General features: G+C 38.6%; 1 protein-coding gene across 13 annotated transcripts in view; it reads left to right on the plus strand.

Annotated features, from left to right (window-relative positions):
- Positions 1-27,394, plus strand: part of DENND1A (DENN domain containing 1A) — a 538,527-nt gene that overhangs the window by 165,375 nt on the left and 345,758 nt on the right. For all 13 annotated transcript variants that reach the window (XR_011255499.1, XM_069582473.1, XM_069582475.1 and 10 more), the window contains exons 4-5: positions 3,722-3,771; positions 17,244-17,363. Coding sequence is in view for 9 of the 13 variants with exons in the window: in XM_069582473.1 (XP_069438574.1) it covers positions 3,722-3,771; positions 17,244-17,363 (170 nt within the window). In the remaining 4 variants the exon portion in view is untranslated. The remainder of the gene's footprint in view (positions 1-3,721; positions 3,772-17,243; positions 17,364-27,394) is intronic.

Raw genomic sequence — 27,394 nt, forward strand, 5'->3', positions numbered from 1 at the left:
TTGATTTCATATTTTGGTTCACATTCTGAGATTTGGTTTATCTCCTTGCGGGCAGAGCTTTGTAGATGTTGCTTTTCTCCTGTACTGTGTGATCTGCTGCTTAATATACACATAACTGAAAGGTTAGTGCAACTACCCGCCCTCCACGCTTTTTCCCTGCCCCCTCTGCTGTTGCTTCTTCCAACATGAAGTATTGCATATTGTGTTGGGAAGAAAAGCCCTTTTGGAAATTGCCTATTTCATAAATTGTCTGGTGACACAAAGGGGTTGAATGCTGTATTCTTGTCTCATTTATTTTGAAAACTTTGCTACTGAACTCACCTTAATCAATGAGCTCAGTGTTGTCTCCAATAAGTTATGTGTTGGATATATTGATTGGGAGGGATTTTAGAAAACCCGTCTGGGGTTTATAATGTCAGCAGTGTTTTGATTATGAAAAGAGTTGGAACCTGGGGACATGGAACCAGGTGGCGAATGTCCTAAAGCCAGTGGTGACATGGTGGACTGGTTCCCTCCTGGGATCTAGTTCATGCCCTGCACTTTAACTGTGGTGACTGGCTACTATAGATGCACTTTTTGCTCATTAAAATGTTAAAAAATCAAACTGTACATAAAAAGATTTGTGAAAATATAAACTTGGGAATTGATCTGTAGAGCTGGCACAGTCTTCCCCACCCCCTGCCTTAGCAATGAGGTCATTTACATTTCATCAGCTGTACTGCATCTCGAAGACCGATTTATGTGGCAGTTGAGGTTGTACTGAGGCTAGTTGTCTGAAAGAGCTTGGGTAGGCGAGAGAGACAGACAGAGATAGAGAGGAGGAAACAAGAAAATTGCCTTCCACAAAGAAAGTTCTCTATCCAGAGACACAGGTTCTAGAGAGAAAAAGGGGTTGGTAACTGGCTAGTGACTGTTTTCCCAGTAAAGTTAATATTGAAAGACTGGGGGATACTGTACTATAAGCATAATGCTCAAAATATGTTTAAATCAGGGTTTTTAAAGTCCCCTTTCTCAGAGAGTGGTACTTTTCATATCAAACTAATTGTGTTTTTCTTTGGAATGAGAGGATCAGGTAGTTAAATGTTTATATATAGGGGAGAACATCAGTATTAAGAAAACTGGTTTGTTTAATCAGTTTTTGTTTATAGAAAACATTACTTGTTTTCCCCTTCTTCCTGTCCTCCCCAAACTGAGAAGTTAATTTTTCAGTTCTGATTGAGATAATGTGTGAATATGCCTAACATAGAGCAATGCTCATTTTTGTTTTCTTCTCTGACAGCACACCACCGTGTTGTTTGACTTAAATTGGAATATCAAGCTCTTGTAATATCACAAACATGAAGAAACATATTGTAATGCACAAACATGTGCCTACATTTGCCTTTAGTCCCTTCCCTCCTCCCCTCCTCCATCCCATTGCTTAATTAGACTTATCACTGCTTTCTTGAGTAAAAAGGAAAACTCTTGGGAGGTGGGTTATACTCGGCCTACATTGGGTATTTTGATATTTGTTCTAATATTATCTGACAGACAAGTTCATGATTGGTTATTACTCTTGACATTAGAAAGTGGTAAGTAGTTTCTGTATTGTAGTAAGTAATAAGTTGGTCATATTAGATTTCTCTGAGTCCGCTGTAGCCATGGGGGTCCTTTCTTTCAAAAAATCTTGAGGCCTTTTGGCAGCTCAGCTCCAGCATAGAGTAGAGGAGTATTTCTGCACCTGTAACTTTTGAAGGGTAAAGGATAAAATGTCTTTGTAGCTGATGTTGGCAATGAGTGAGCACAGGGGACTGAGTTTTAAAGAATGCTTGGTACATAAACTAGAGTCAAGCAATGCTTTGTGGTATTTGAAACTTGATGTGAAAGGAATTTGTAAGGAATTTCATTTTGCATGTAAATCCTAAAAGCCTAGTTTGTGGGGGGGGGGTTATAGTATATTTTATAATTAAAACTGCAGACATTAAAGTGAATATTTTGTACAATCTCTTTGCCAGTATTGGCCTGATAATAACATTATGCATTGAGAAATTGCCATTGTTTTTCTGTTCCCCTGTTACCTATTGCAATTTACTTTAACATGAATTTTAAAACAATATATACACATACACACACACACACATATATATATAGTCTTTGACTATGCCGCATTATGAAATTAACTAATGTATTGGTAATGCCCCCAGGATATGCTAAAGTATTCTTACTCACCATTTTTCACTTTTCTTTTCCTTTTCTGTTTCATGACATGCCTTAACAGTACTGTGATATACATCCAGTCCAAAATGATATTAAAAAGTAGGATATGCTCAATTGAATTATGTAGGCAGAACATGCTCTGGCAGAGGAAGTCAATGTGCTTTCTGCTTCATTGAGTGGGTTATTAGATTGATGTGGTTTATTTCTTGAATGATAGAACTGGTTTTAAAAATAAATGAAGCGAGAAGCATCAATTCAGTTAGCATTGATAATTCATTATTATTGGTTAGAAAAGTGCTACATTTGTAAACTGATCTTTAATTTATCACTTGGATTAGGATTTGCAATGGGCAGGTTTGTTTTAATTTGAACCAGCTTCTCAATGACTGAAAAATGTGTTCTTCATTTTGTCTTGAAGTTGGGATATTAAATTGTTAAAAAGCAAATCAAATGCATGAAAGGAATACTTTTTTTTTAAATTTATAACATTGGTCTATGAACTTATGATAAGCACCAACTGTGGTCTGTCCAAGTTTGCTGTTAAAATTAAGTCAAGTTAGAGAAAATTCTACGAAGGAAATAGTAATTACTTGAGTTTGTGTGTTGCAGTGTATATATTCTCTATACGTGTATCTATTAGGAAGAGTCATGTACTGCTTTATATTGTGTCTCATATAGTGTTCTTAATGTTAGAAGTTTCTCTTTTATGAATAACTCTTTGAAGTGTCTGGTTTTTCTTGTACCCTTTTGCATACTTCCCCTGAATAATGTTTGGTGTTATATAGCTACATATTTGTAAAAAGAAACTTAAACTGGTAGTTTACTTTGGGTTTTTATAAATTGCAAGCAGGTAAGTGTGTACAATTTTGATAATGATATTTAATGATAAAGACTAAAAATACCGTACCCTTAAAATTATTATAGTTTGATTACAAAATAAATTCATGCCAGAAATGGTAACTTCTTTATAATGTAAATAAATAAAGTTTTAAACTCTAAAAAAAACTGTAGTTGATAATGTTTTGGGACAATTATCTTCAAGTTGGTTCTCTATTTTGCTTGTGATTTGGCCTATTGATGTTGAGAAGCGTTGTCTAATCCTGGCCCCCTCTGTTCCTAGGTAACAGGCAAAAATGGTGCCAGCAACAGCGGCCCTGCCAGGCCAAACCCATGTGGCTCAGTGTTATTCACTCTGATCCATATGGTCAGGCTGGAGATGGTCCCTGGAGGGGTGTTAACACTCAGCAACCCACCCGCCTCCCTCCCTTCAGAGCTTTCCTGCACGACTCCTGCTGCTTGCCCATGTGTGATTCTTGATTAATTTTTCATTTTTAATGAAGTTTGATCATGTTTATTATTTCTCATGATTGACTGCCTGGTACTCCTCCCATGTAATTGATAAAGCCCATATTTCTTCATCTGTCTCCTCTTTCTTTAGGGTAAAGTTGCTAGATTGTGTGCCGCGGTTAATGTTAGATTTATTGCTCCCATTAGATGTATAAATTATCTCTCTTTCTCTCCACAGGAAGTTCTACAGACTCTGACCAAGTTTTGTTTCCCCTTCTATGTGGACAGGTAGTATCAGATTTCCAAACTTTACTAGAAAGAAAAAGTGTCAATAAACTTGCTATGGAAAATAAAAACCATACCATTCTTAACATTCTATCTGTTTAACCATGATTTAAAATACCTGTGTTCCAAGGAGAGTTACAGTATTCTCCTTTTCTGGGGATTTTATTGACACCATCAAAAAGTTTAAAGCCTAAGCTTTGCATTGGTTAGTTTGTGTGATGTAGTTTATGTGACATTAATTTTTAAATTTTGGTTATCAGACTCAAACCATGATTAAGAATGGTTGGTATTTAATCCAGTTCTATTTAATTTTTATTGAAATATGAATATATTTTACTTAACCAAGTAATATTGCCTTGTGAGTATTATATGGACTTTGTTTTAAATTTATTAGACTTCAACTTTAAATCAGCATAGGCCCAACTTGTTCAAAGGTATTCAGCTATTTAAAAGGCATGTTGCCAAATAGTGTCTTGAATTTTGTGTAGCTGGCTAAGAATAGTATCTCTGGGGAAATAAGCATTTTCAATAGATTGCTAAACTAAAAAATAAATCATCTGAATATTTCCTTAATATTTGCATTATGATTCACTGTCTCTTGAAGCAGTACAAATATGATAACTTGAAGATAATTAAAATAGTCTGAGAGACTACTTTTGTTTTCAAATAAGCCAATAGCTTATTTATAAATGGCTTACTTTTACAACAATTTTAGAAGTTTTTTTAACTAATAAAACTCTAATTTACTAACAGTGTTAATAAAATGACAAAACAATTATCTTATTTTCAAGAAGTGTCTATGTTTCTTTATAGTTTAAACATTATTTTTGCAGTCATTTATTTTTTCACTTGATTGCTGCCTATTTGTAATGTTCTCTTCATGGAAAATTGAACTATGAAACTGCATAAATGTTATATATTAAAAATTCTGTTTTTAGTGATAGAAGTTTTAGAAAATAGCATTATAAATAATAAGTGCCATATCTGTTCCAAGAAAGTTATACAATGTGCCCATCTTTAGGAAGGTTCTGTTGTGTATTTTAGTATACCCAGACAACGCAGGCCTGAAAGAATTTAGTGATTTGGAGTGCATATGGGTAGTATTCTGCTTGGATCTCTTCTACACTTTGTAGTAGCAGTGTCCTGGTTTATTTGGCATAAACCTAAGAATGGTGTGAGATGGGAATTGGTAGCCAAAGGAGTCTAAAAGAGTACTAAAAAGCACAGGAGTACTAAAAAGCAGCTCTGGAATGTTGCCAACCACTTATAATCACTGTTTTTTTGGTTCTAACATGTTATTTTTTAAGCCAGTCAACCACTGTAGTCTTTTCCAGACTCAGGCCTTTTAAAATCCTGGTACCAGGGCTGTTTTAGTAGCAGGTTGATGCTCAAAACAGAATAGCCCTAATTTTAAGAGGGTCAGTCTTTATAATGAGAGTCCTCTTGTCTCTTCTTTATCCTATTGCTTCTAAAAAAAGCAAGGAAATAGGGTTTTGTTTAGAGAGGTTTAATGCAAACTTCACATTTGTATGTATGAATTAGCGATGCATGAAATCTCCTCCAGTCACTTATAAACTGTATTACAAATTATGGCAGGGACATATTTATACAGATTAATAAAGCTGAAATGTTTTTAAAATGTGGTGAGGTGTTTAACAAAGAAAAATAAGAATATATTTTTATATGACTCCTTGTTAGAGTGGTGATCTGTTTTGGATAGGTATTCCTTAATTGACTTTATAAACTAATATTAGAAGAAATGTGCAAGGAGATTAAATCCCTCCAAATACACCCACACCCCTTCCCTCTGTCTGTCATGCAACACACCCATCTTTACTTACCTACCTGTCTGAGTAATTACATTCTAAAATGGAAGAAAAGCAAAGTCCTTAGGTTTTAGTCCTTTAGGACTAAAAGCATAGTCCTAAAATTTGTTTTGTCACTAGTAATGTCTGATGGCTTTACTTTGTTAGAAAAACATCTTTCTTCTAAAATGCTTTTCTCCAAATTAGCCTCCTCTAATTGCGTTCCTCATATTTTTTTTTCACAAAAAGATTTGGGACTGAACTGTCTCTTAATGGATATATTTTAATCTTTACTGTGTGCAATGGTTCTTTCTTAGATTGTATTGTTTTACCCACCCTGTAGGCATTGATAACTCTCATTGATACAAATAAATAACTTTATTTGGGGGACTGTATTTTTTTCTTTTCTGTTGCCCCACTTCTACCTGTCGCATACTTCAGTGCAGAGAAGATGATAATGATTAAGTTTAGGTAGGTTTAGTCGCTAAGTCGTGTCTGACTCTTGTGACTCCATGGACTGTAGCCCACCAGGCTCCTCTGTCCATGGGATTTCTCAGGCAAGAATACTGGAGTGGGTTGCCATTTCCTTCTCCAGGGGATCTTCCCAACCCAGGGATCAAACCCAGGTCTTCTGCATTGCAGACAGACTCTTTACTGACTAAGCCAATTAAGTTTATTTACAAAAAAAAAAAAAACAAAACAAAGTTTTAATGTCACTGTTTTTTATTAGCTTGCAGTTAGCACAGTCAGATGGATATGTCCAGATTCCAAGACCCACAAAACCCCAGATGTATTTATGATATTGTTTGACTTAGAAAATATGTTGGCATGGGAGATAAATAATGCTCCAGGTGATTATTTTCAAAAAAGAAAGCTTCCTAATCTTTTCAGTATCTGTCCTTTTCTACCTCAAGGAACAGTAATACAACTTTCTGATATTTCTGGTAGATATCAAGAGTGGGATTTTCACAGTCGTCATCAAATCATCTGTTAACATTGACATCTTGCTGTCTCATCTGTTGTTTTAAGATTTTTCTTTCTGAAGCTAGGAGTTATGAAAAATAATAATGCTGGTAGCTCTTCAAAAGAAAGTGTTTTCTCATGTATTATCTCATTTTATCCTCCTATCATAAAAGATGAGAACAAGTGCTGTTTTCTTCACTGGAAGAAATCTGAGTTGTAGAGAAATTGTGACTTACCCAAGGATTGCTTAGGCTGTTAGCACAGTTTAGATGTCCATCTCCCAAAATGAGTACTTTTTTTAGTAGACCACTTTGTGGGAAGACAATCACCAAATAGAGGGAGGGAAAGAAGGGCATTAGTATTTCAGTTCTTAAATGATTTTAGTGAATGTTCTGGACATTTTTACAGTAATACCTCATTTATTCTTCACAGCAACTCTAGGTGATAGATGGTGGTGGTATCTCTTTTTACAAAAGAACCAAGGAAGGTTCAGAATGTGTAGCATTACGTTGGGTAATATGGAAATAGTATTGTACTCTTCACATGTTTCTCAGTCTAGTCCAGAAAGTTTTGTAAAGACACAGTAAACAATATCTGTCTAAAAGGGTAGCGAGGTTGGGACAGACAGAGATGGTCAAAGAAAACATTGTATAGAGAGTGAGGCTTGTATTTAGACTGCAAGGACAGCAAGAAGGGGGTAAATGGGAAGCTCTAACACTGAAGAGCAAAGTAGATGAGAAACTGTGAATGAGCCTAGACATCTAGAGATCATTTGACCTGAGCAGGTGGAGCCTCCTGCTGAGAGGATACTGTGTATGTACGAAGAGCTTGGACTCTCACAAGAAAGGGGGTCTTGAAAATGTGTGGGAATAAGACCACAGGACTTTAAAGCTGAAATTCATTTGACTCAAGCATCCCATTTTACAGAAGGGAAAGTAAGATCTGTAAAGGTGAAATGCCTTGCTTATATCACAACTATGTAATTACAGAGCTGGGGGAATAAAAAACAGATAATCTTATTCCCAAGCCAAAGTCATGTCTCCCCTAAATTATACTTGAGGCTCTTGATGGAAAGGAACAGTGAAGTGACCAGTGCTGAGATCCTTGTATCACTCTCAAAATTTTTTTATTATCATTTGTGAAAGCAGTCTCTTAAAGATTTGAATACCACTTCATATTGCAGTGCTACTTACTTGCTCTTGATAGCTGGCAACCTGCTTCAGTTGGTCAAAGCACTCAGGAGACTCATTGGATGATGGAAAAGCTATTCTTCTCTATGTTTGTGCTTGTCTTCTTTCAGAACCCATAAAACCAGCTACACTCAGTTGTCCTATTAATTATACTAGTACACACAAGTGACATGAGCATGAAGTGAAATGACAGTCTTTTCAAGGGCAGAGGCATCATTTAATGATTTAGGATGTAATCACAGGTGCAAATGTGGTTCTGATGCTATTCACCATTTTTGTACGTATCTGTTATGTGCCATGAATTGTGTTGTGTTCTTTTCCTTCACTAAAGACTTAACACATCTAAACATTGCCTTACAACTGAAGGCAATGTTGCCATTGTCATAAAGCCACATATGAGAAAACAGAGGCTCAGATAGGTTCAGTAATGTGCCCAAGGTCCCACCATTGGTAAGTGGTAGAGCTGCTTTTGAAGCCCACATTTGTATGACTTCCAGTTCCATCGTACTTGTTCTATATCATACTGTCACCATTAGATCCATCACGCCACAAATTAACCAAGCATTCTTAACATTTATTTCAAAAGCAATATATATTTATTGTGAAAAATTAGAAAATTCAGATAGCTGAAGACAATTAAACCCATTTTTGTTCAGATAATTGAAAGATGGAACTGAGGCACATGATTAGTGCATTGGTATGTGTCTGCCCAGACCTCTCTTCTTGCTTCCACTTCTATACATTCATCCTTCTGTACTTTTCAAAACTGAATCCCTTTGGCCACCTTCATCCCTTGTTTTCCATCCTTGGTTTAATCCCTTGGTTTAGCTTGAACTATTGGTTAATCTATGCCCCGTGACCATTTTGTATAACATTCAAGAACCATGAAGCAATTGGGCTTTAGTGGACCGGGCATCAGGGGTAGCAACTAGGAGACCTCAGTTATAGTTTTCATTCTGCTGTTGACTTGCTCTGTACTCTTAGGCAAGTGACTTCTCCCACGAGCACCTTAGTTTCTTCGTGGATGAAATGAGGGAATTGAACTAGATCCCTGCTGTTCCTTCTAGTTTTGATACTTGTTCTGTTTTGATAATTTTTTGCTTCCCTAATTATGATTCATTTTTACTTTGCCAGGCTCATATAGATGAGGGAATGGAGGGATCTCTGCTGTTAAGAGTGAGTTTCTCGAGCAGATATTTGGCAGTGTGTTACCTACTCTTAGTCCCCAGGCATTTTGGGTCAATGCCATTTTTGCCACTTGGATCTTTGTGCAGCTAATGTAAAAACCCCGAGTCTTAGGCAGATGAAAGGTGTGTTTATGGAAGGAACCTTTGAGGTTCATATGACTAAAGGTTGGGAGATGTGGTAATTTGATAAAACTTGATTCCTGTCTGATGTTTCATATACACTGAGGGAAAGGAGAAGCAGCTGCAATGGATGCTTTGGCAGTAGATGGCCAGCTTTTCTGGGAAGCTGTAATAAACAGGTTTGGTAAAATGTTTCAGTTCCATCTCTCAAATTTTATAAATTCATAATAATAATAATTACTTCCACTGTGTACCTATTAGATGCCAGTTACTTTGTCTATATTATTGCTAATCTTTAAAACCACTTTGCAAAGTAAATACTTTTCCTATTTTAGAGATGAGGCTCAGAGAGGTGCAATAACTTGCCTATGCTCATCACAACAGTAGTGAGTGGTATATCTGGGATTCTAATCCAAAGTCTAAACCCGACTGTTTCATCTTCTTTCTCCTGCATCATAAGCCTCTGCCTGTATTCTGTATGGAATTATTCCTAACAGCTTAAAAACATTCTGGTATTCCTCCATCCTAAAAATAATACCATTTTTTATTTTTCATGAAGTCTTCTGACTTCTGTGGTAGTCCAGACGGTAAAGCGTCTGCCTACAATGTGGGAGACCCAGGTTCAGTCCCTGGGTCGGGAAGATCCTCTGGAGCAGGAAATGGCAACCCACTCCAGTATTCTTGCCTAGAAAACTCCATGGGCGGAGGAGCCTGGTGGGCTACAGTCCCTGAGGTCCCATAGTGTCAGACATGACTTAGCGAATTCACTTTCACTTTTTTGATTCTTCATGCCCATTCAATTACTGCCTATTTCTCCTCTTTTTGGAAGAGTTACCTGCACTATTTAATCTGTTGCTCTGCCTTCAAGTGTCTGCCTGGAATGCGGGAGACCCGGGTTCGATCCCTGGGTCGGTAAGATCCCCTGGAGAAGGAAATGGCAAACCACTCCAGTACTCTTGCCTGGAGAATCCCATGGAGGAGGAACTTGGTAGGCTACAGTCCCTGGGGTCGCAAAGAGTCAGACACGACTGAGCACAGCACAGCACATCCTTTAAATTGGTGTTTCTCTGACTTAGTCCTGGTTTCTCTTGCATTTCTCTGAACATTGTTTCTAAGTGATCTTATCCTTTACTGTGGTGTGAAACACCATCTTTGTGTAGATGCCTTTCTAATTAATAGCTCTCAATCAGTTCAGTTCAGTCGTTCAGTCGTGTCTGACTCTTTGCAACCCCATAAATCACAGCACGCCAGGCCTCCCTGTCCATCACCAACTCCTGGAGTTCACCCAGACTCACGTCCATCGAGTCCGTGATGCCATCCAGCCATCTCATCCTCTGTCGTCCCCTTCTCCTCCTGCCCCCAATCCCTCCCAGCATCAGAGTCTTTTCCAATGAGTCACCTCAATTCATGAGGTGGCCAAAGTACTGGAGTTTCAGCTTTAGGATCATTCCTTCCAAAGAAATCCCAGGGTTGATCTCCTTGAGAATGGACTGGTTGGATCTCCTTGCAGTCCAAGGGACTCTCAAGAGTCTTCTCCAACACCACACTTCAAAAGCATCAATTCTTTGGCTCTCAGCTTTCTTCACAGTCCAACTCTCACATCCATACATGACCACAGGAAAAACCATAGCCTTGACTAGACGGACCTTAGTCAGCAAAGTAATGTCTCTGCTTTTGAATATGCTATCTAGGTTGGTCATAACTTTTCTTCCAAGGAGTAAGCGTCTTTTAATTTCATGGCTGCAGTCACCATCTGCAGTGATTTTGGAGCCCCCCCAAAAATAAAGTCTGACACTGTTTCCACTGTTTCCCCATCTATTTCCCATGAAGTGATGGGACCAGATGCCATGATCTTAGTTTTCTGAATGTTGAGCTTTAAGCCAACTTTTTCACTCTCCTCTTTCACTTTCATCAAGAGGCTTTTTAGTACCTCTTCATTTTCTGCCATAAGGGTGGTGTCATGTGCATATCTGAGGTTATTGATATTTCTCCCAGCAATCTTGATTCTAGCTTGTGTTTCTTCCAGTCCAGCATTTCTCCTGATGTACTCTGCATATAAGTTAAATAAGCAGGGTGACAATATACAGCCTTGACATGCTCCTTTTCCTATTTGGAACCAGTCTGTTGTTCCATGTCCAGTTCTAACTGTTGCTTCCTGACCTGCATACAGATTTCTCAAGAGGCAGGTTAGGTGGTCTGGTATTCCCGTCTTTTTCAGAATTTTCCACAGTTTATTGTGATCCACACAGTCAAAGGCTTTGGCATAGTCAATAAAGCAGAAATAGATGTTTTTCTGGAACTCTCTTGCCTTTTCCATGATCCAGCAGATGTTGGCAATTTGATCTCTGGTTCCTCTGCCTTTTCTAAAACCAGCTTGAACATCAGGGAGTTCACGGTTCACGTATTGCTGAAGCGTGGCTTGGAGAATTTTGAGCATTACTTGACTAGCATGTGAGATGAGTGCAATTGTGTGGTAGTTTGAGCATTCTTTTGCATTGCCTTTCTTTGGGATTGGAATGAAAACTGACCATTTCCAGTCCTGTGGCCACTGCTGAGTTTTCCAAATTTGCTGAGATATTGAGTGCAGCACTTTCACAGCATCATCTTTCAGGATTTGAAACAGCTCAACTGGAATTCTATCACCTCCACTAGCCACTACCATCTTACTTGGGTTTCTTTTACCTTGGGTGTGGGGTATCTCTTCACGGCTGCTCCAGCAAAGCACAGCTGCTGCTCCTTAACTTGGACGAGGGGTATCTCCTTACTGCCACCGTTCCTGACCTTCAACGTGGGATAGCTCCTGTAGGCCCTCCTGTGCCTTCGCAGCCACCGCTCCTTGGGATGGTCCTCCCAGCTGCTGCCCTTGGCCTCGGGCTCGGGGTGGCTCCTCAGGGTCACGCCCCTGGCCTCGGGTGCGAGGTGGCTTCTCCCAGCCGCCCCTGACCTCGGACGCAGGATAGCTCCTCCTGACCCCCGCCCCGGCCTCGGACGCGGGGTGTCTCCTCCCGGCCGCCCCTGACCTTGGACACGGGGTAGCTCCTCTCGGCCGCCGCCCCTGACCTCGGACGTGGGGTAGCTCCTCCCGGCCGCCCCTGACCTCGGACGTGGGGTAGCTCCTGTCAGCTGCCGCCCCTGACCTCGGACGCGGGGTAGCTCCTCTCGACCGTTCCTGCGCCGTCTCAGCCTGCCACTCTAGGCCGCTGCCCCTGACCTCGGATGTGGGGTAGCTCCTCTCGGCCTCGCAGCCTCCTGCGCTTAGTGCACCGGCTCTCGCCCAAGCCTTTCCCCAGATTTCCTATTTAGTGTGTTCAGCTATGTACTCGACATTTCTATTTACAAGTTTCTTAGACTTAATATCACAAATAAAACTCTTGGAGCTCTTCCCAAGCATGTTAGTCTTTCCTACCATTAAATGGTAATATACTGCCTTTTTACTCTATCTCAGTTCATCTGCTGACTCTTAAGTTGGATCTATCCACCTGATGCATTTTCACTCTCTCTACAGGAGTTAAGACACCATCTAATCTCACCTGGACTAGCCTCCTGACTTCTCTTTTTCTGCTTCTACCTTCTTCCAAACTTTTCCATCTAAGAGTCAGATAAAAATTATAGAACTGTAGAGCAGACTGTTATTCACTTGATTAAAATCATTCAGTAGCTTTCCATTGCCCTTACAAATCAATCAAACAGTCAATCTTAATTCTTTACCATGATCTATGGAGTACTCTGCGTGATCTGGTGCTTGCTTTATCTAGCACCTTGCTAAATCACTTCCTCCTGCTCCTCTGTGCCTTAGATGTACTGAAGTCCTTTTTGTACTGTGAACATGCGGAGAGCTGTTTCTAACCAAAGAAACAGCTTCTCTGTGAACCTCTTTCTCTGCCTGAAACACTGAGTCCCCTGCTTCTGGAGTGAAGGGACTCCATCCCATCCTTTAGTTCGGTATTGTCCTCATTTTTGAGAAGCTACCTCTGACCATATTACCTTAGTAGGGCCTTTCCCTTTTCTTCCATTTTCCTCTTTGTTCTTTCTTTGGTTTCATATGACACTATCATGAGCTGTGTGCCTTGTGTTTGTTTATGCTTCTCCATCAAGACGGGAGGCTCCGCAGCAGGATGGATGTTGTATGTTCAGTACTTGTTACAGTGCATAGTGTAGCTGCTTGGTTTGTAAGACACGTAGCTAAACTTAAAAGTGGTGTTGTTCAGTCACCAAGTCGTGACTGACTCTTGGCGAACCCCATGAACTGTGGCACACCAGGCTTCCCTGTCCTTCACTATCTCCTGGTGTTTGTTCAAACTCATGTTCATTGAGTCAGTGATGCCGTCTCACCATCTCACCTCAAACTTAAAAGTGAGGCTGATACAGGAAATCTGATTTCTGACTGGAAGATTGGAATCAAACTATCCATCCACATGGTTCATACCATTCATACATTGAACCTACAAATAATTTGAAGATTAGGCAAAATGCTACAGGAGGGGTCTTGAACGGCAGACAGGCGTTTAAGAGGCAGCATGAAATTTAAAGTCTGTGGTTGAGATGGTTATTGTTTTCTATTTTCTGTATTCACCTAGACATGGAAAGCACAGCTAAGGGTGATACTGGCCCTGGTCTCTTAGGCTTAATTCTGAAAGTACTCAAATTTGCTTTCTCTTGCTTAGTGGGAAGTATAGTTAGTATGTTTGATGAGACAACTATCTGAATTCCTCACATACCTGAGTTCCTTAAACTAAGTAGTAACTTCTTGGGAGAGTTTTCCTTGTATTTGATGCAGTGTGGCAGAATGGAAAGGATTTTCAACCAGAATTGTGCGTGGGTTTTTATTTTGGTCTTGATTATTTTGAAAAGAAAAAAAGCAAACCCAAACCACCATCACTACCACAGTAAAACATTCTGAGCCTCAACTTCCCTATCTATGAAACAAGAAAATTGGGTGAGTTGGTTTCTAAGGTTCCCACTGCCTTTAATCATTATGAAATGTGATTTTTATTTTAAAAAGTGTATGGGTTCTGATCCTGGAGGTAATCACAAAAACTGCAGTCTTTAAGGAAGCCAATCCTTTCCCCACAGTCATTTTTATGGAGAAATAGTGAACACTGTTACAGACTACCTCAGCAAGTAGAGAGGGAATGATAAATTCCTTGAAGATTAAGACTCCTTTGAGTTAATCTGAACTCAATTTGAATGTTAATTTGAACTGTCCAAGGAAAAAATATTTTAGGATTTAATGATCTGGGGCTCTTAATGACTTGTACTTCATCCTGCTGGGAATTTAAAAAGTGAGTCAACTGAGAATAGTAAGTGCCCCCCTTCTAAGTTGTGGCACTGCCCCGCCCTCCAAAGAATCTTTTTCTTAATGCAAGAATGAGTAACTTTCTTGGTCACCCAGAAGACTCCCCCTTGCTGAAAAGATGTGATAGAGAGGAAAGAAAGGCAGCCTTCCTATCTCCACTTACATTACAAAGCTGAGTCAAGAAGATTCTAAGCAAGTGAATGATTTCAAGATGAAATTTAGTTTTCATTGCAAGTAGCAACTTGTGTCTCTTCTATTAATTGTTCTTACTGTGGTCTAGCCTTTGTACCAAACACTCACTTATTTCCCAAATATGCTTTGAGTTGGATGATAGTTTCCAGGAGAAGAAACTGAGCTGCTTAGGAGGTTAAGTAACTTGCTAAATTAAGGCTCAGTTAGCAAGTGGTTGAGTTGGGATTTGAACCAAGCAAATGAGTAATGAACCTTTCTTTGAGCCTACAATGTAGCTGAAAGAGTTTTCAGCCTTTTTAAAGGTAGTGAACAGATAATAGAGAAATTAAGGACACTCAGATCACATACCAAGTTGTGTTCCTTCTGTGTCCTTTTCCTAGAAATCCTGGGTATTTTCTTTTCATCTAGTTGTATCAGTACCCTTTCCTTCTAGGATTCTTCTTTTTAAAAATTCTAGAATTGAAATCAAATCTTAGTTAAAATAATGAACAGTCATCTTTTATGTGAATACATAATAGTACTTCATAAAAGCATGACCTTATTTGTAACTTAGAATCATCTTGACCTGTTGCTTTAAATAGTTTAATAATACAGGGTTTCCCCCTCCCCTGATGAGGCCCACTTTTTTTCCCCAATCACTTTAATTATGTGAGCTAGAATTCTGTTTCTCACACATCTTCAGTTCTCAACCTTGTTAAAATTAATCATATAATCCCCCTTTAAAACATAGTATTAAGTCACCATAGTAACACTGTATCCAAGCTTTATAGATAAAACATAACAGCCATAAGAAGGTAGCGTTTTGGTATCCCCTTGACAGCTCTATAACTTTTATAGGAATGTGTTCCTTCTTCTGGCTCATATAAGGTGGAGGGATAGCGTTACTCACTTACACCTGTTTTATTACCATGTTGCTTTTAAATTCCTACCTTGTTTTTGTTCACCTTCCTAGTTAAAAAAGAGGTGGAACTCTCTTTGCTTTCTGAATTATTTTCTTGTAATCTCTAACCACTTTTTGAGGGCAGGAATTATTTCCTTAAATATGACCAGATGGGGTCCATTGACCTTTTGTCCTGGAATACTTTGATAGTCTTTTTAAATTAAAATACTTTAATTTTCTTATGTGGCTTGTATAAGGGAGTTTTAGAAAAGAACGCTATCCATATTTGAAGACTTAATTCATATGCTGTCAAAAACTCAATCAGTCTGCCTTTGAAAAAGGCCTGGTGAACCATGATTTTTCATTTCTACTGACAATTTATAGCAAATTATAGGTGAGAGCATTAATTTGAATATTTTATCAATTTGAATGTGTTTTATAAAATATATATATATAAAATACAAGTTAATGAGTTCCTTTGAATAAGTCAGTGTCAAATTATAAAATAGTTTGTTTGTATAGATTTGTGTACTAGAATTTGTAATATTTATTTAAAAATTTTGTTCATTTATTTTTGGCTGTGCTGGGTCTCTGTTGCATTGTGTGGGCTTTCTCTAGTTATGGCCAATGGGGGCTGTACTCTTCACTGTGGTGCGCAGGCTTCTTGTTGGGGTGGTTTTGCTTGTTGTGGAGCTCAGGCCTGGTAATTGTAGAGCATTGACTCAGTTGCTCCACGGCATGTGGAATCTTCCCAGATCAAGGATTGAACCTGTGTCCCCTGCGTTGGCAGGCAGATTCCTATCCACTGTGCCACCAGGGAAGTATAAGATTTGACTTTTTAAAGAGGAATCCAAAGGCTAACTGGTAAACTGATTTTAAAAAGTGGATTTTAAAACATTTTGTAACTTTAAAAGAGTTTCTAGATTAATCTGACTTGTAATATGCTTCTTAATTTTTTGAAATGTTTTCAGTTTTTTCTGTGGTCTGCTGATTTTTGTGTTGATGCAGGAAGTTTTAGTTTTCATCTTTAATGTTTTTCTGTAAAACCTTGTTTCCATTTCTCAGAAAATATCTTGCACTAAGACATTTGCTCTTTCTGTCCTGTAAAATATAAAATATAGTTCTCATAAATTTGGAAATTATGAAAAGTACAGGAATTTAGGAAAGTAATAGCTAACCTTGCCCTCTTTTGAATTCTAGCTCCTCCCCTTAGGGGCTCTGTGAGCTTGATTCAGCTATTTACTTATTAAGTTCTATAGTTTCCTTTTCTGTAAAATGGGAACATCCTTGAAGTTCTAGGGTTGTTGTGAGAGTAAATGAGATAGTATAATATCAGATATCTAACTTGGTGGCTGGCATTTAAATTCTGCTGTTGCAGTCCCTGTTATTTTCTGAACTAGAGGAATAATCAGGTGAGCATCATTACCAGCAAACTGGCAGGGAAGACTTTGGTGTCAGGTAGGCCTAGGTTTAAAATTCAGCTTTTTGCAATTTACCAGCTGACATCTTACGCAGTGGCACTCTAGGCTATTTCTCCATCTGTAAAAGGAGGTTAATAGGGTGCACCTTTCAAAACTGGATGCAGTGCTCAACAGGGACACCTGCCTGAGTGCAGTAAGTAGGGTTCGGTAGCTATGCTGAGGTGGTCACTGTTTGCTGTCTTTTTCTTTTTAAAAAAATATTCACTCAGTTTTTTCTCTTAAAGTGTGTAAATGTTAAGTTCATTTATAAAGAATTCCACTGAGAAAGGAAATGTTACAGGTTCAATGACTTGTTGTGATTAGATACTTTATCAGGAAACTTACTGCACATTCATTTTCCCCTTTGTTCTCTTTGCCGCAGCCTCACAGTTAGCCAAGTTGGCCAGAACTTCACATTCGTGCTCACTGACATTGACAGCAAACAGAGATTCGGGTTCTGCCGCTTATCTTCAGGAGCAAAGAGTTGCTTCTGTATCTTAAGGTAAGGAAAATGGCTTTTGCTATTCGCTAGTTCTGTGAAACAATGTCAGCTTTTGGGTTGGTCTTCTGTAATTAAATTTTCCAGCTGTTCTTTTTATTTTCCTATCTGCTTCCCATAAGTCACTGCACTTGGGGAGAAGAACTTTACAATGTTGTCCTTGCACTTTAAGTTCTACAGATAATTGTATTTATTTATTTGTATCACATCCCTTGGGTGGAAAAAAGGATCATTGCATCTGTGGAGTGTGCAGAAGCTGGAGAATCAGCATGGCTTCAGTTCCTCCTTCTGTTATCTGGAGCTGTCAGAAATTAGCCTGTTAGGCTTTCCCTTGGACATTTTGTGTATGTAAGATTATTAATAAAGTATGTGTCTGCAGTTCAGGACGTCTTGCAGACACTGATTGTGTCCTTCTCAAAGTAACACCCCTTCCCCTTTCGGGTCAATGAGTAAGTAACTGTTTCCCAACTTGGCTCCCTCTGTAGAGGTTTTGAAAAAAGTGCGGAATCCTGTGAGAAGGCTTCTTTAGGTCTTCCAAAACTCCCTTCACACACCAGAAGCACACTTACTTAATGCCCTGTTTCCTCCTGCCAGAGGGGTAAGGCATATTCTGGGGATGGAGGATGTGTGGAAATCTGATTTCAGAGCTGCTGGCTCTGTGGGCTCCTGCTGGGCGCCTCCTGAGGGGGAGGTAAAGGCATCCCACACACTCTCCTCTGCATCTGCCTTGGTTAAGTAGGTGTCAGAGGGGCCTGCCTCCTGTCTCTGCTCATGTGCAGCAGCGCAGGGCAGGACAGCAGGGAGGCGCCCCTGACAAAACCCGGGTCTCCCGTCTTGGGCTTGAGCCTAGGAATAAGAGGCCAGACCCACTATGAATTCCAGAAGGAATAGTTCTCTGGTGTACTAGTCTCTGCATTTTCTTTTCCTCCTCACTAAGAGCAAATCCCCTTGCCCCCAGACACTCACACACCCTAACACCATGGGGATGGTGAAGGCTAACTTTCACTGTCTTAGCTCTATAACTGTCAGTCAGAAATGCTGCTTCTGTATTTCTCTACACAAATCTTATTATTGTTTTTAATGAGTGAAGTCCACTGGCTCCTTCATCAGGCATGATATCTCTAATTTGAGCACTAGAGGACAACTGCTGGAAAGACCTTAAGATGGAGGTACAAACCCGGCTGCTTTGCAAGACTCCTGTTCTCAAGCACACCTCTAACCCAGGCCCAAGGACTACCTGCCCTGAGTATTAGACTCTGATATAAATTATTATTTACTTTTTTATTTAACAATTTTTTTTCAAGAAAATTTTCTCTTACATTTTTGTCAATGTTGTATTTCAGTCTTGGTTAGGACACTGCTTATTTATGTAGTCATTCAGGGAGATGAGGGTTTAAACCAAGCTCTTGAAGTTTTGCAGAAAGGTTTTGTCCCATATTTGGGATGTGATGTTTCTTTCAAAGCTTGGGTGTATGTATTGAGGGAAGGGAGATTCTTGAATGCAACCACTCAGCACACTTCAGAGAGTGAAAAACTGTTTATTTAAAAATTGCGCATATCTGATTCTGATGTTTGCATCTACATGTAGGGCCATGTTTGTGACAAGCTAGTTGAACAGCCTTTTGCTGTTATCATTTAGAATGGAAAATAGCAGCAATTGGTGTGTTTTCTATCTGTTGTACTAGCTAGGAGCTATGGGGAAAAATTTGGTGGGTTAATTCGTTCATTTGTTTGTCAGTCCTTAATTGAGTGCTTACTATTAGCTAGTCCTTGTCCTTGAAGAGTTCCCAAGATGAGCTGGGGAGATGGATGATCTTGCTACGATATGCTATATATAACACATAGAATGATCCCGTGGAACAGTGTCTTCTTACTGTTGCTAATCTAGCGCCTCAGAGCATAGTGGCTGTAGTTCAAAATAGTCTTCTATGGATTCTGGGACATGCATTTCATGGGTATTCAACATGAGGCCAGAAGGCTCTGTTTATTTTATTCAGCTTTTGCTTGTGTACAGGGCACACAAAATGGTACTTTCCCTGTGCTTGATTTGGAAACATTGCTGGGTTGAGACTAGCATGTGAGTGGAAGAACTTCCTGTTAACCCTGGATAACTGGTTGGTGACATGTCCAGTGGAGAGGTCTTCCAAGAGAACATTGGTGGGACTTGGGTCTGGGTTACATTATTATTTAGCATCATCTTCTTTTGCTGTTTGGTCTTCTTGCTTTGCTTCAGATGCTTTTCCTTTAGTTAATGTGTGTTTTAAAGTCCAGTCATGTTCTCAGTATGCCCAGTACTCTTAAGTCTTCTCAGCTGCCACCTTTACTTTTGCTTTTCCATTGCTTCCCATGAGGGATGTAGTTCCTAGTGATGGCATTTGTGCAGACATAGCCCCCACTGTTTTAGGGTTTCGCTTCTTAGGATCACTTTTTCTCTCTTTCAAGCTCATTTGCTTCCTGGACCACATGAATGACCAGACCTTTCTGTCTTCATACATTTTTACCCATCCTTCCAGGCTCAGCTTGAGCATTTCTCAGAGTCAACTTTTCCAGGCAGAGGTAATCATCCCATCTTCTGGATGCACCCAGCATGCTTTGCACTCTTAAGCTATATACTCATAAGCCCTGATCTTCTTTTGTCTTTCTCCTAGTGAACAGTTAACTCTTTACTGGTGAAGGTTGTGTCTTAAGCAGCATCTGCATCCCCATCACTTAGTGTAGTGCTTGACAGAGGTGTGCTTGACTTTCAGAGACAGGGAGATCCATTCCATTCGGTTGGAAAAGCAGAGTACTGAGGGCTCAAGTGGGAGGACAGGCCTCATTGGATATTAATTCAGAGAGAAAATATGAAGTCCAGTTGTTGGCAGAAACATGGTTCATATTACCAGACAATTCATATTACTCATAAGAGGTGCACCTTTGATTCTTACACTTTGGATTCAGTGACACAGTGGACAGGCATTGTGTCCATAAAGGATTGGGTCGTTAGTATTTTATAAAATTTAGACATAATTTTACAATGAAAGGTTCTTAGACATCCTTTACTCAATATAACTTACTAGATTCATTGTTAGGGACATTGTCTGTTCTTCCCCACTAGAATGTAAGCTTCATGAAGCCTGGGAATTCTTAACCTGTTTTGTTCACAGATACACCCAAAGCGTATTGAAGAATGTCTCTGTACATAGTAGACAGTTAGTAATACTTGTTTTATGAAGGATTGAATCCCTGAGTTTATTTAAAAAAATTCTTTTTCAAAGTTTTTTTGAACTCTTGTTACCAGCTAACCTTGACAGAGATGTAGTTATACTACAGTAAAAACTCTTATTAACAAAAGTACCATGGTATATAAAGTCAGATGCATTATTTCCTTCCACAATTGACTGGCTCTTTATATTAAAGCATTTTACTTTTCTTTGAGAGTCACCATTATATTATTCAGCTAGTTGCTAGATGTGTCTGTGTGTATGTGTGTGTGTGTGTGTGTGTTCAGTTGCTTCAGTCGTGTCTGACTCTTTGCAACCCTATGGACTGTAGCCTGCCAGGCTCCTCTGTCCATGGGATTTTTTAGGCAAGAATACAGGAGTGGATTGCCATGTCCTCCTCCAGGGAATCTTTCCAACCCAAGGATCGAACGCATGTCTCTTATGTCTCTTGCATTGGCAGGTGGGTTCTTTACCACTAGTGCCACCTGGGAAGCCCCAGGTTAAAAGCACCAGCTAGGAGAACATGAGTTATGAGTAAGTTAGTTGTTCTTCTTTATAAGCCCAAGAATCCAAGAAAGTATTTTAGCATTCTCAGATAGCACCAACTGAGTCTAATATATAGTAAATATTTACCTCTGAAATCTTAATATTGTAAGACAAAGACAAAGTGACCTAGATCACTTTTTTGGTGGCCTCTTTTGCCCAAAAAACACATGACCCAACAAGGCTGAAACTGTAATGAAATGTGCTATTTATAAGCAGCTTCTGGTTTTGGATGATCAGAAGAAATGGAAGAGTTCAAAGTCATAACTGTATTGCTTAGAGTGGGGAGCAGTAGATTATGGAAGATAAGCCATACAGTATTAACTTATTCTTTATAAAGGCACTTTAAAAGTATTTGTGTTCTACAATTTTCTACTTAATATGTAAGGATCTTATTTCAGCTCTTGAGAAAATTTGAGTAACAATCTTTATACCCAAATAGTTGTTCAAAACCTCTTATCCATTTTGGTAAGAAATAACTTGTTTCATCAATATGGCATCTAAAATTTTTTTAGCCTAACATTTAAAGTTTTTATTCAATTAGTAAGTATCTTAGTATCTTGCATATTTCAGGAATGAGCAATGCATAACATGTGGTCTTTGGCCTTTATTTACTGCAAGGTCCCTTAAAATAGACACACAAATCTAGCCTTAGCTCCCCATATGAGAACCTTTGAGTTTTCCTATTCACCCAAGAGTTTGGTAAGCTGCATTTTCTGAACTTGGTATTTCAAACTGCAAACAATATATACTTTTTGCCCTTTACCAAATATGAAATTGAATTTGTTTCTAGGTGCACTGTTCCAGGCCACCTCTGATTTTGATACCCGTCTCCCATTTCACTTCTACTACCCTTACTGTCTTGGGGGCCACTTCATCTTTGGGAAGGGACTATGTAAATAAGCAATTAAAATATATTGTGATAGATGCTTTTTTAAAAAATATGTATCCATAAGGTTCTTTGGGGTCACAGATTAGGCAGAGCTCTTGTTTGACTTGGAGAATCAGAGAAGGTGTTGCTGATGGGTTCCAGTTAAATTGGACCTTAGAGAATCAGTGGAGGCTTGCCTGGAGGAGAATGGGAGAAAAGCTCTCTGGGCCGTGAGAACTGGTGCACAAAGGTCCGGACAACTGAAGGTAAAGCGTGGTGAAAGAATGATGAGAATTCCAAGGAGAGATTGGCAGCAAGAGATGATGCCATAAAGGCTTGGGACAAGACTGTGGAAGTCTTTGTGGGCCATGCTCAAGATTTTGAATTTATCCCATAGAAAACGGTGTGTCACCTGATTGTCTGGGGCAGGTGTTAGAAATACTGATGTTTGTACATGAAATTGCTATGTACACAAGCTTGGAGTTTTCTGGTTGTTGTTAGAGGGATGCTGCACATCACTTTGGGAATAGCGTCTGATTTAGATTGGAATTTTCGAGACTCAACTTTAGTTTTTTTTTTTTTAATAACTAAATAGAATGTGTTCCTTGGCTCTTATTGGGAAGTTATTGTCCTTCCTTCCATGCAGATTGGTGTGTGGGCTTATGTTTAAACTTTGTGTTAAGTGAGGACCATCTTCCTTCTGGAACATTTTCTGACTTAATGACAGAACAACTATTGCACCCTTTTTTCATCTGTATTGTAGTCATATCTACTATAAACAGAAAAGCTCGGCTTTCACAGAAAAAAAGAAGCTAGAAGTAATAGAGTCTGGTTTTGAGAACTTTGGCTTCTCTAACTGCTCCAGTGTTTTTTAAACAACACATACAGTTTAGGAGAAAAATCAAAGGACTCTTTCCTTAGGCAGGTGGAATGGCAGAAACTCTTTTGGATTGTGTTTTAGCTGCTTCAGTTTAAAATAAGTGTATGGGGGGTGGGGAAGGGAGTTGAGAAGGAAGGTTGTGGGGACAGCTCCCAGAGTTTTACCTTGAAAGCAGGTGCTGCTGAAATATTCCAGAAACAGATGGAGTCTCCTATTCTTGTTTTAAGCTATTTATGGTTGTCTCGCCTGAGGGTACCCTGCTGTACAAAAATGTACAGCCTGATGTTTGAGGGCAGTTTGGGCATCAAAGCTGGGTCCCCTCTGGGAGACATCAGCCTTTCTTCCCAATGCCTTAAATGCCATTTGGGAAACCTGGGTCTTTCATACTATTTAACAGAAGATTTTCCTCTGCTTTTCGAATGTTTCCATCTCTCTGGGGCTGTTTGATTTCTTTTTAATTCCTTCCCTTAAAAGTATGATGGGTACAATGTTGTTTTCTGGATGGTCAGCTGGGAGAAGGCCTGATTGCTGTGGCAGATTATAATTCCACTCATTGTGGATCCTGGCACATGGCTTCTGTCAGAAACTGAACCCATGGGATGGGGCCTGTGAAGGCTCTGGTTTACTAGGCCCAGGGCCTTTTCTGAGAGTATTTTGAAAGGCTTGCATGGGAGGTGTGCTCATCAGAACATCACTTTGTGGGAGGCTGTAACTTTTTTTTTTTCTTAATTAAAAAAAATGAAGTGGTTGGGGTATGTTGCATGTTTTATTGCCACACAGATGCCTTCATGCTTAGAAATATATAATCCTCTAGGGAGTCACAATTCGACAATGGTAACAAGCTGTACAGTTTTAACAAAATCACCTTTAAAGAGGAGAAAGGGGAATAAATAAAACTGTTCTTGCTCTCCTAGTAGCCTACTATTTGAGGGCTGAGAAGCTGGACAGTTGGAAAGACAGATGTGTCTTCTGCATCGGCAGCCACTGGAGGAAGAAGCTTTTTTCACCCCTCCTGGTCTTTTACAAAGGAAACCAGCCTGGCTCAGGATTGTGGGTATTTGAAAAATCCAAGACTAGCTAAAAGAAAGTTTTCATTTTGAGATTGAATGAGTTGGGCATTGCAAGAGACATGATATGATCTCACTCTATGTTTCGAAGGCAGGATGGTACCTTTTCTTAATTCTCTTAATGCATGTTTCTCTTCATATATACTTAGATTAAAGAACTATGATGGGTTGTTCACCTTTGCAGAATAATTTCAGAGGTGAATTTAAAGACCTCTTAAGAAAAATGTACTACAGCCCATCCTCGTTTTATATATGATGAAAATGAGACCTGCAGAAGAGAGGTTTTTCGTCCCAAGTTCTTTAGCTGGATGATAGCAGTTTTCTGACCCCACAATCCAGAGTCTTGTCCAAGATATGACAATGATTTTTCCACCTGGGAGAATAAGCACAAGACCACCTGGGACTAAGGTTTTTCAAGACTCAGTTGCCTCAAGCATCAAAAAGTCATATTTCCTTAGGGCCAGTGTCGTTGCATTCTGTGTGAACAATCCAGCCATATGATTATTGAGTAAAGAAAACGATACAGTTTTCTTTAAATCTGATGTAAGGTATGTTTGAATGGAAAACCAGTAAAACTGAGCCTGCCTTCTGAGAGAAAAAGAATCTTAAGAATTCCGTATGAGGACCCTTTTTGGAAGACAGGAAAAGCATTCTATAGAAGAGGCCACTGGTGCTTTTTGATTGAGTTTGAGTGTCAGCAATTTTTATTGGACCTCCCTGCAAGCAAACCACTTTCCTACAATAGCAACAATAAGCAGAATGTATTTATTTAAGCTTTATCTTTGCTTTTCACTGGGCAGGAGGTAGAAAAGAAAATAACTCAGTATGCTTCACACCTAAAATTGCCCTTTGGATCTAAGCTACACTCTTATTTTAAGAGCAAGATAGATTTGTGAATACAAAGAAGAGTCTGAATTTAGGTTTTCTGGCCCTTCCAGTGATCAGTTTTAGAAGCAGTAGGAAGTCTAACATTTGTCCGTCATGGAAAAGCCCTGGAAGATTGAGATAGTGTACCTCTTTACATCATTTCAAGGAGAAAAATCATTATACCATCTGCACTTTGAAGAGCCCACAATTCTTACAGTCAGTTATGAGTCACTTATTTTTAAGATGTAAAATTTTTTGAGGTTGTGAGGATATACTTCCTCACTAGAGGAATTTAAAAAACTTCAGAAAAGTAAGAAAAGCAGTCTGTCATCTTATGATTCCCATAATGACTAGATGTGTTTCTTTGCTTGAACTGGGATCATACTGTAGGTATAGTTTTCTATCTAGCGTTTTCATTTATCATACTGTAACTAAGTGTCTTTACATATCATTAAATATTCTTTCCTGAGAATCTTTCTGACTGTGTAATTTGTTTGAAATTGATTTACAAGACAAGAATCTCTTAGTTATCAAAATAATTTTTTTTCCTGCTAAGACTTATGTTCTTTTAAAAATGCATTTGTTCTAGTGAATTTGTCATTCAGCTAATTACTTTTTTTAAAAAACTCAACTACTTTTTATCTTAACATGTGAGCTATTACCCATTTCTTGACAATGAAGAATAGTTACTAACTTCTGAAAACAATGAACCTAAAAGTATAGAAACAGTATCAAAAGTCTTAGTTAAATCAAGTGACAAATAATGTATTTAGTTTACTTTTCCTTTCTGTGTTTCACTTTGACATTTATATCTTCAAAGTGATCATTTTTATTAGTGTAAGTTTTGTGATAAATTGCAAAAATAATGTAGCATAAAGGGACTGCTTTTAAAGTTGCACAGCAATTGATTTTGAATATATTATATTCTGACTGGAAAGAAAGTATGCATACCTTAAAACTTCATGTAGAAACTTAGGGACTTTTTAAACATTGTAGATAAAATTAAATTCTGTACTATAGTATGCAGTAGAAATTGAGTAGGTTTTTATTTCCCTTTCATGGCAAGTGAAACTACCAGTAACTTCAGCAAAGCTAAGGGCAGTTGTCTCCAACTCAATTCAGAAGTGTTAGAGTCCCTCTATGGAGATTTTAAATCCCTTATCTAAAATACGAAGCAATATGTATTACAAAATTAATTCTGAGAATCATCCTTTATGGTTTCTAATCTAGTATATTTCAAATGTCTTTAAAGTAAAGTAGGTAGAGCTTTGTATTTGGGGTTAATTGTCCCATTGTTCATTTATTCAGTCTGGTGTTTTAACTAGCTCTTTATGTGTATTAATGAGCCCAAAATGCAGCAAAAAAAAAAAATGCTGGGCTCTAAAGAAAAACTTGACATCTTAGAACTTACTTAAACGTGTGGTGGAAAAAGAAGTTGGGTGAAATTCAGTGTCCTGTAGTTTTTTGCTTGAATTCTTAATGATTGCTGCTGCTGCTAAGTCGCTTCAGTCGTGTCCAACTCTGTGTGACCCCATAGATGGCAGCCCACCAGGCTCCCCTGTCCCTGGGATTCTCCAGGCAAGAACACTGGAGTGGTTTGCCATTTCCTTCTCCAATGCATGAAAGTGAAAAGTGAAAGTGAAGTCGCTTAGTCATGTCCGACTCCTAGCTGGTTTCCTTAAAAAAAAAATTTTTTTTTCAAGTTTTAAAATCCTACTCCCACAAGAAAACAAGAAGTCTTTGGGGGGATAAAAAACAAAAAACCCAAAAAGCCACAAAAGCAACTCCAAGCCAAAAGCAGGGTATGTTTGCTGGTGTCCAGTCTTCTGCCGAGCTAGGCATTTGCTGTCATCCGCTTTAAAAAAGAATACATATTTGGTAATTTTGGTTATCATTTTAAAGAAATTTTTAATTTGTACTTTTTCTTTATTAGTATATGAAAATATACTAAGTGTTGATTATCCTCATTAAGTAAAGATAGCCTTTGTGCCCTAACCACTGGAAGCAATACTTGTTTTTACCTTAAAAAAAAATTTTTTTTTTAATTCCCCAGAGATTATCATCCCTGGTCTTTTTATCTGAAGAGATAGTTTACGTTTCATGTAGTGGGACTCCCTGAATTTGTCTTTCCTCAAATTTAATACTTATGATTGAATGAACATTGGTAATTGGTACTATATTTGATTTTTTAATCTTCTTGAAAATTGGATTAATAATATAAAATGTTTTCATTTACCCAGCATTCATCTTGGTCAGTTATTTCAGTGGTGAATTGAGGATAATACTAATTGAGAATTTCATTGTGATGACTAATAGAACACATAAAGAACTTAAGTACTGTTTTATCTACTATGTAAATGTTTAACTACAACCCTGTGCTTTTCTTTTGTACTATAATCTGCAAAAGGAAAATGCATTGATTTTAGCTATATGTACACATATAAGTATATATATGTGTCTGTACATATATTTATACATTATATATACTCACATAAGTACATACAAAAATTATATAGAAAATACTCATGTAATTACCCAGTTAAGAAATTTCCAACACCTCAGAATAATTTTTTCACCTGTGTGGTGGTGGTTTAGTTGCTAAG

Source organism: Ovis canadensis, chromosome 3, assembly GCF_042477335.2.
Source record: "Ovis canadensis isolate MfBH-ARS-UI-01 breed Bighorn chromosome 3, ARS-UI_OviCan_v2, whole genome shotgun sequence".
NCBI lineage: Eukaryota > Metazoa > Chordata > Mammalia > Artiodactyla > Bovidae > Ovis > Ovis canadensis.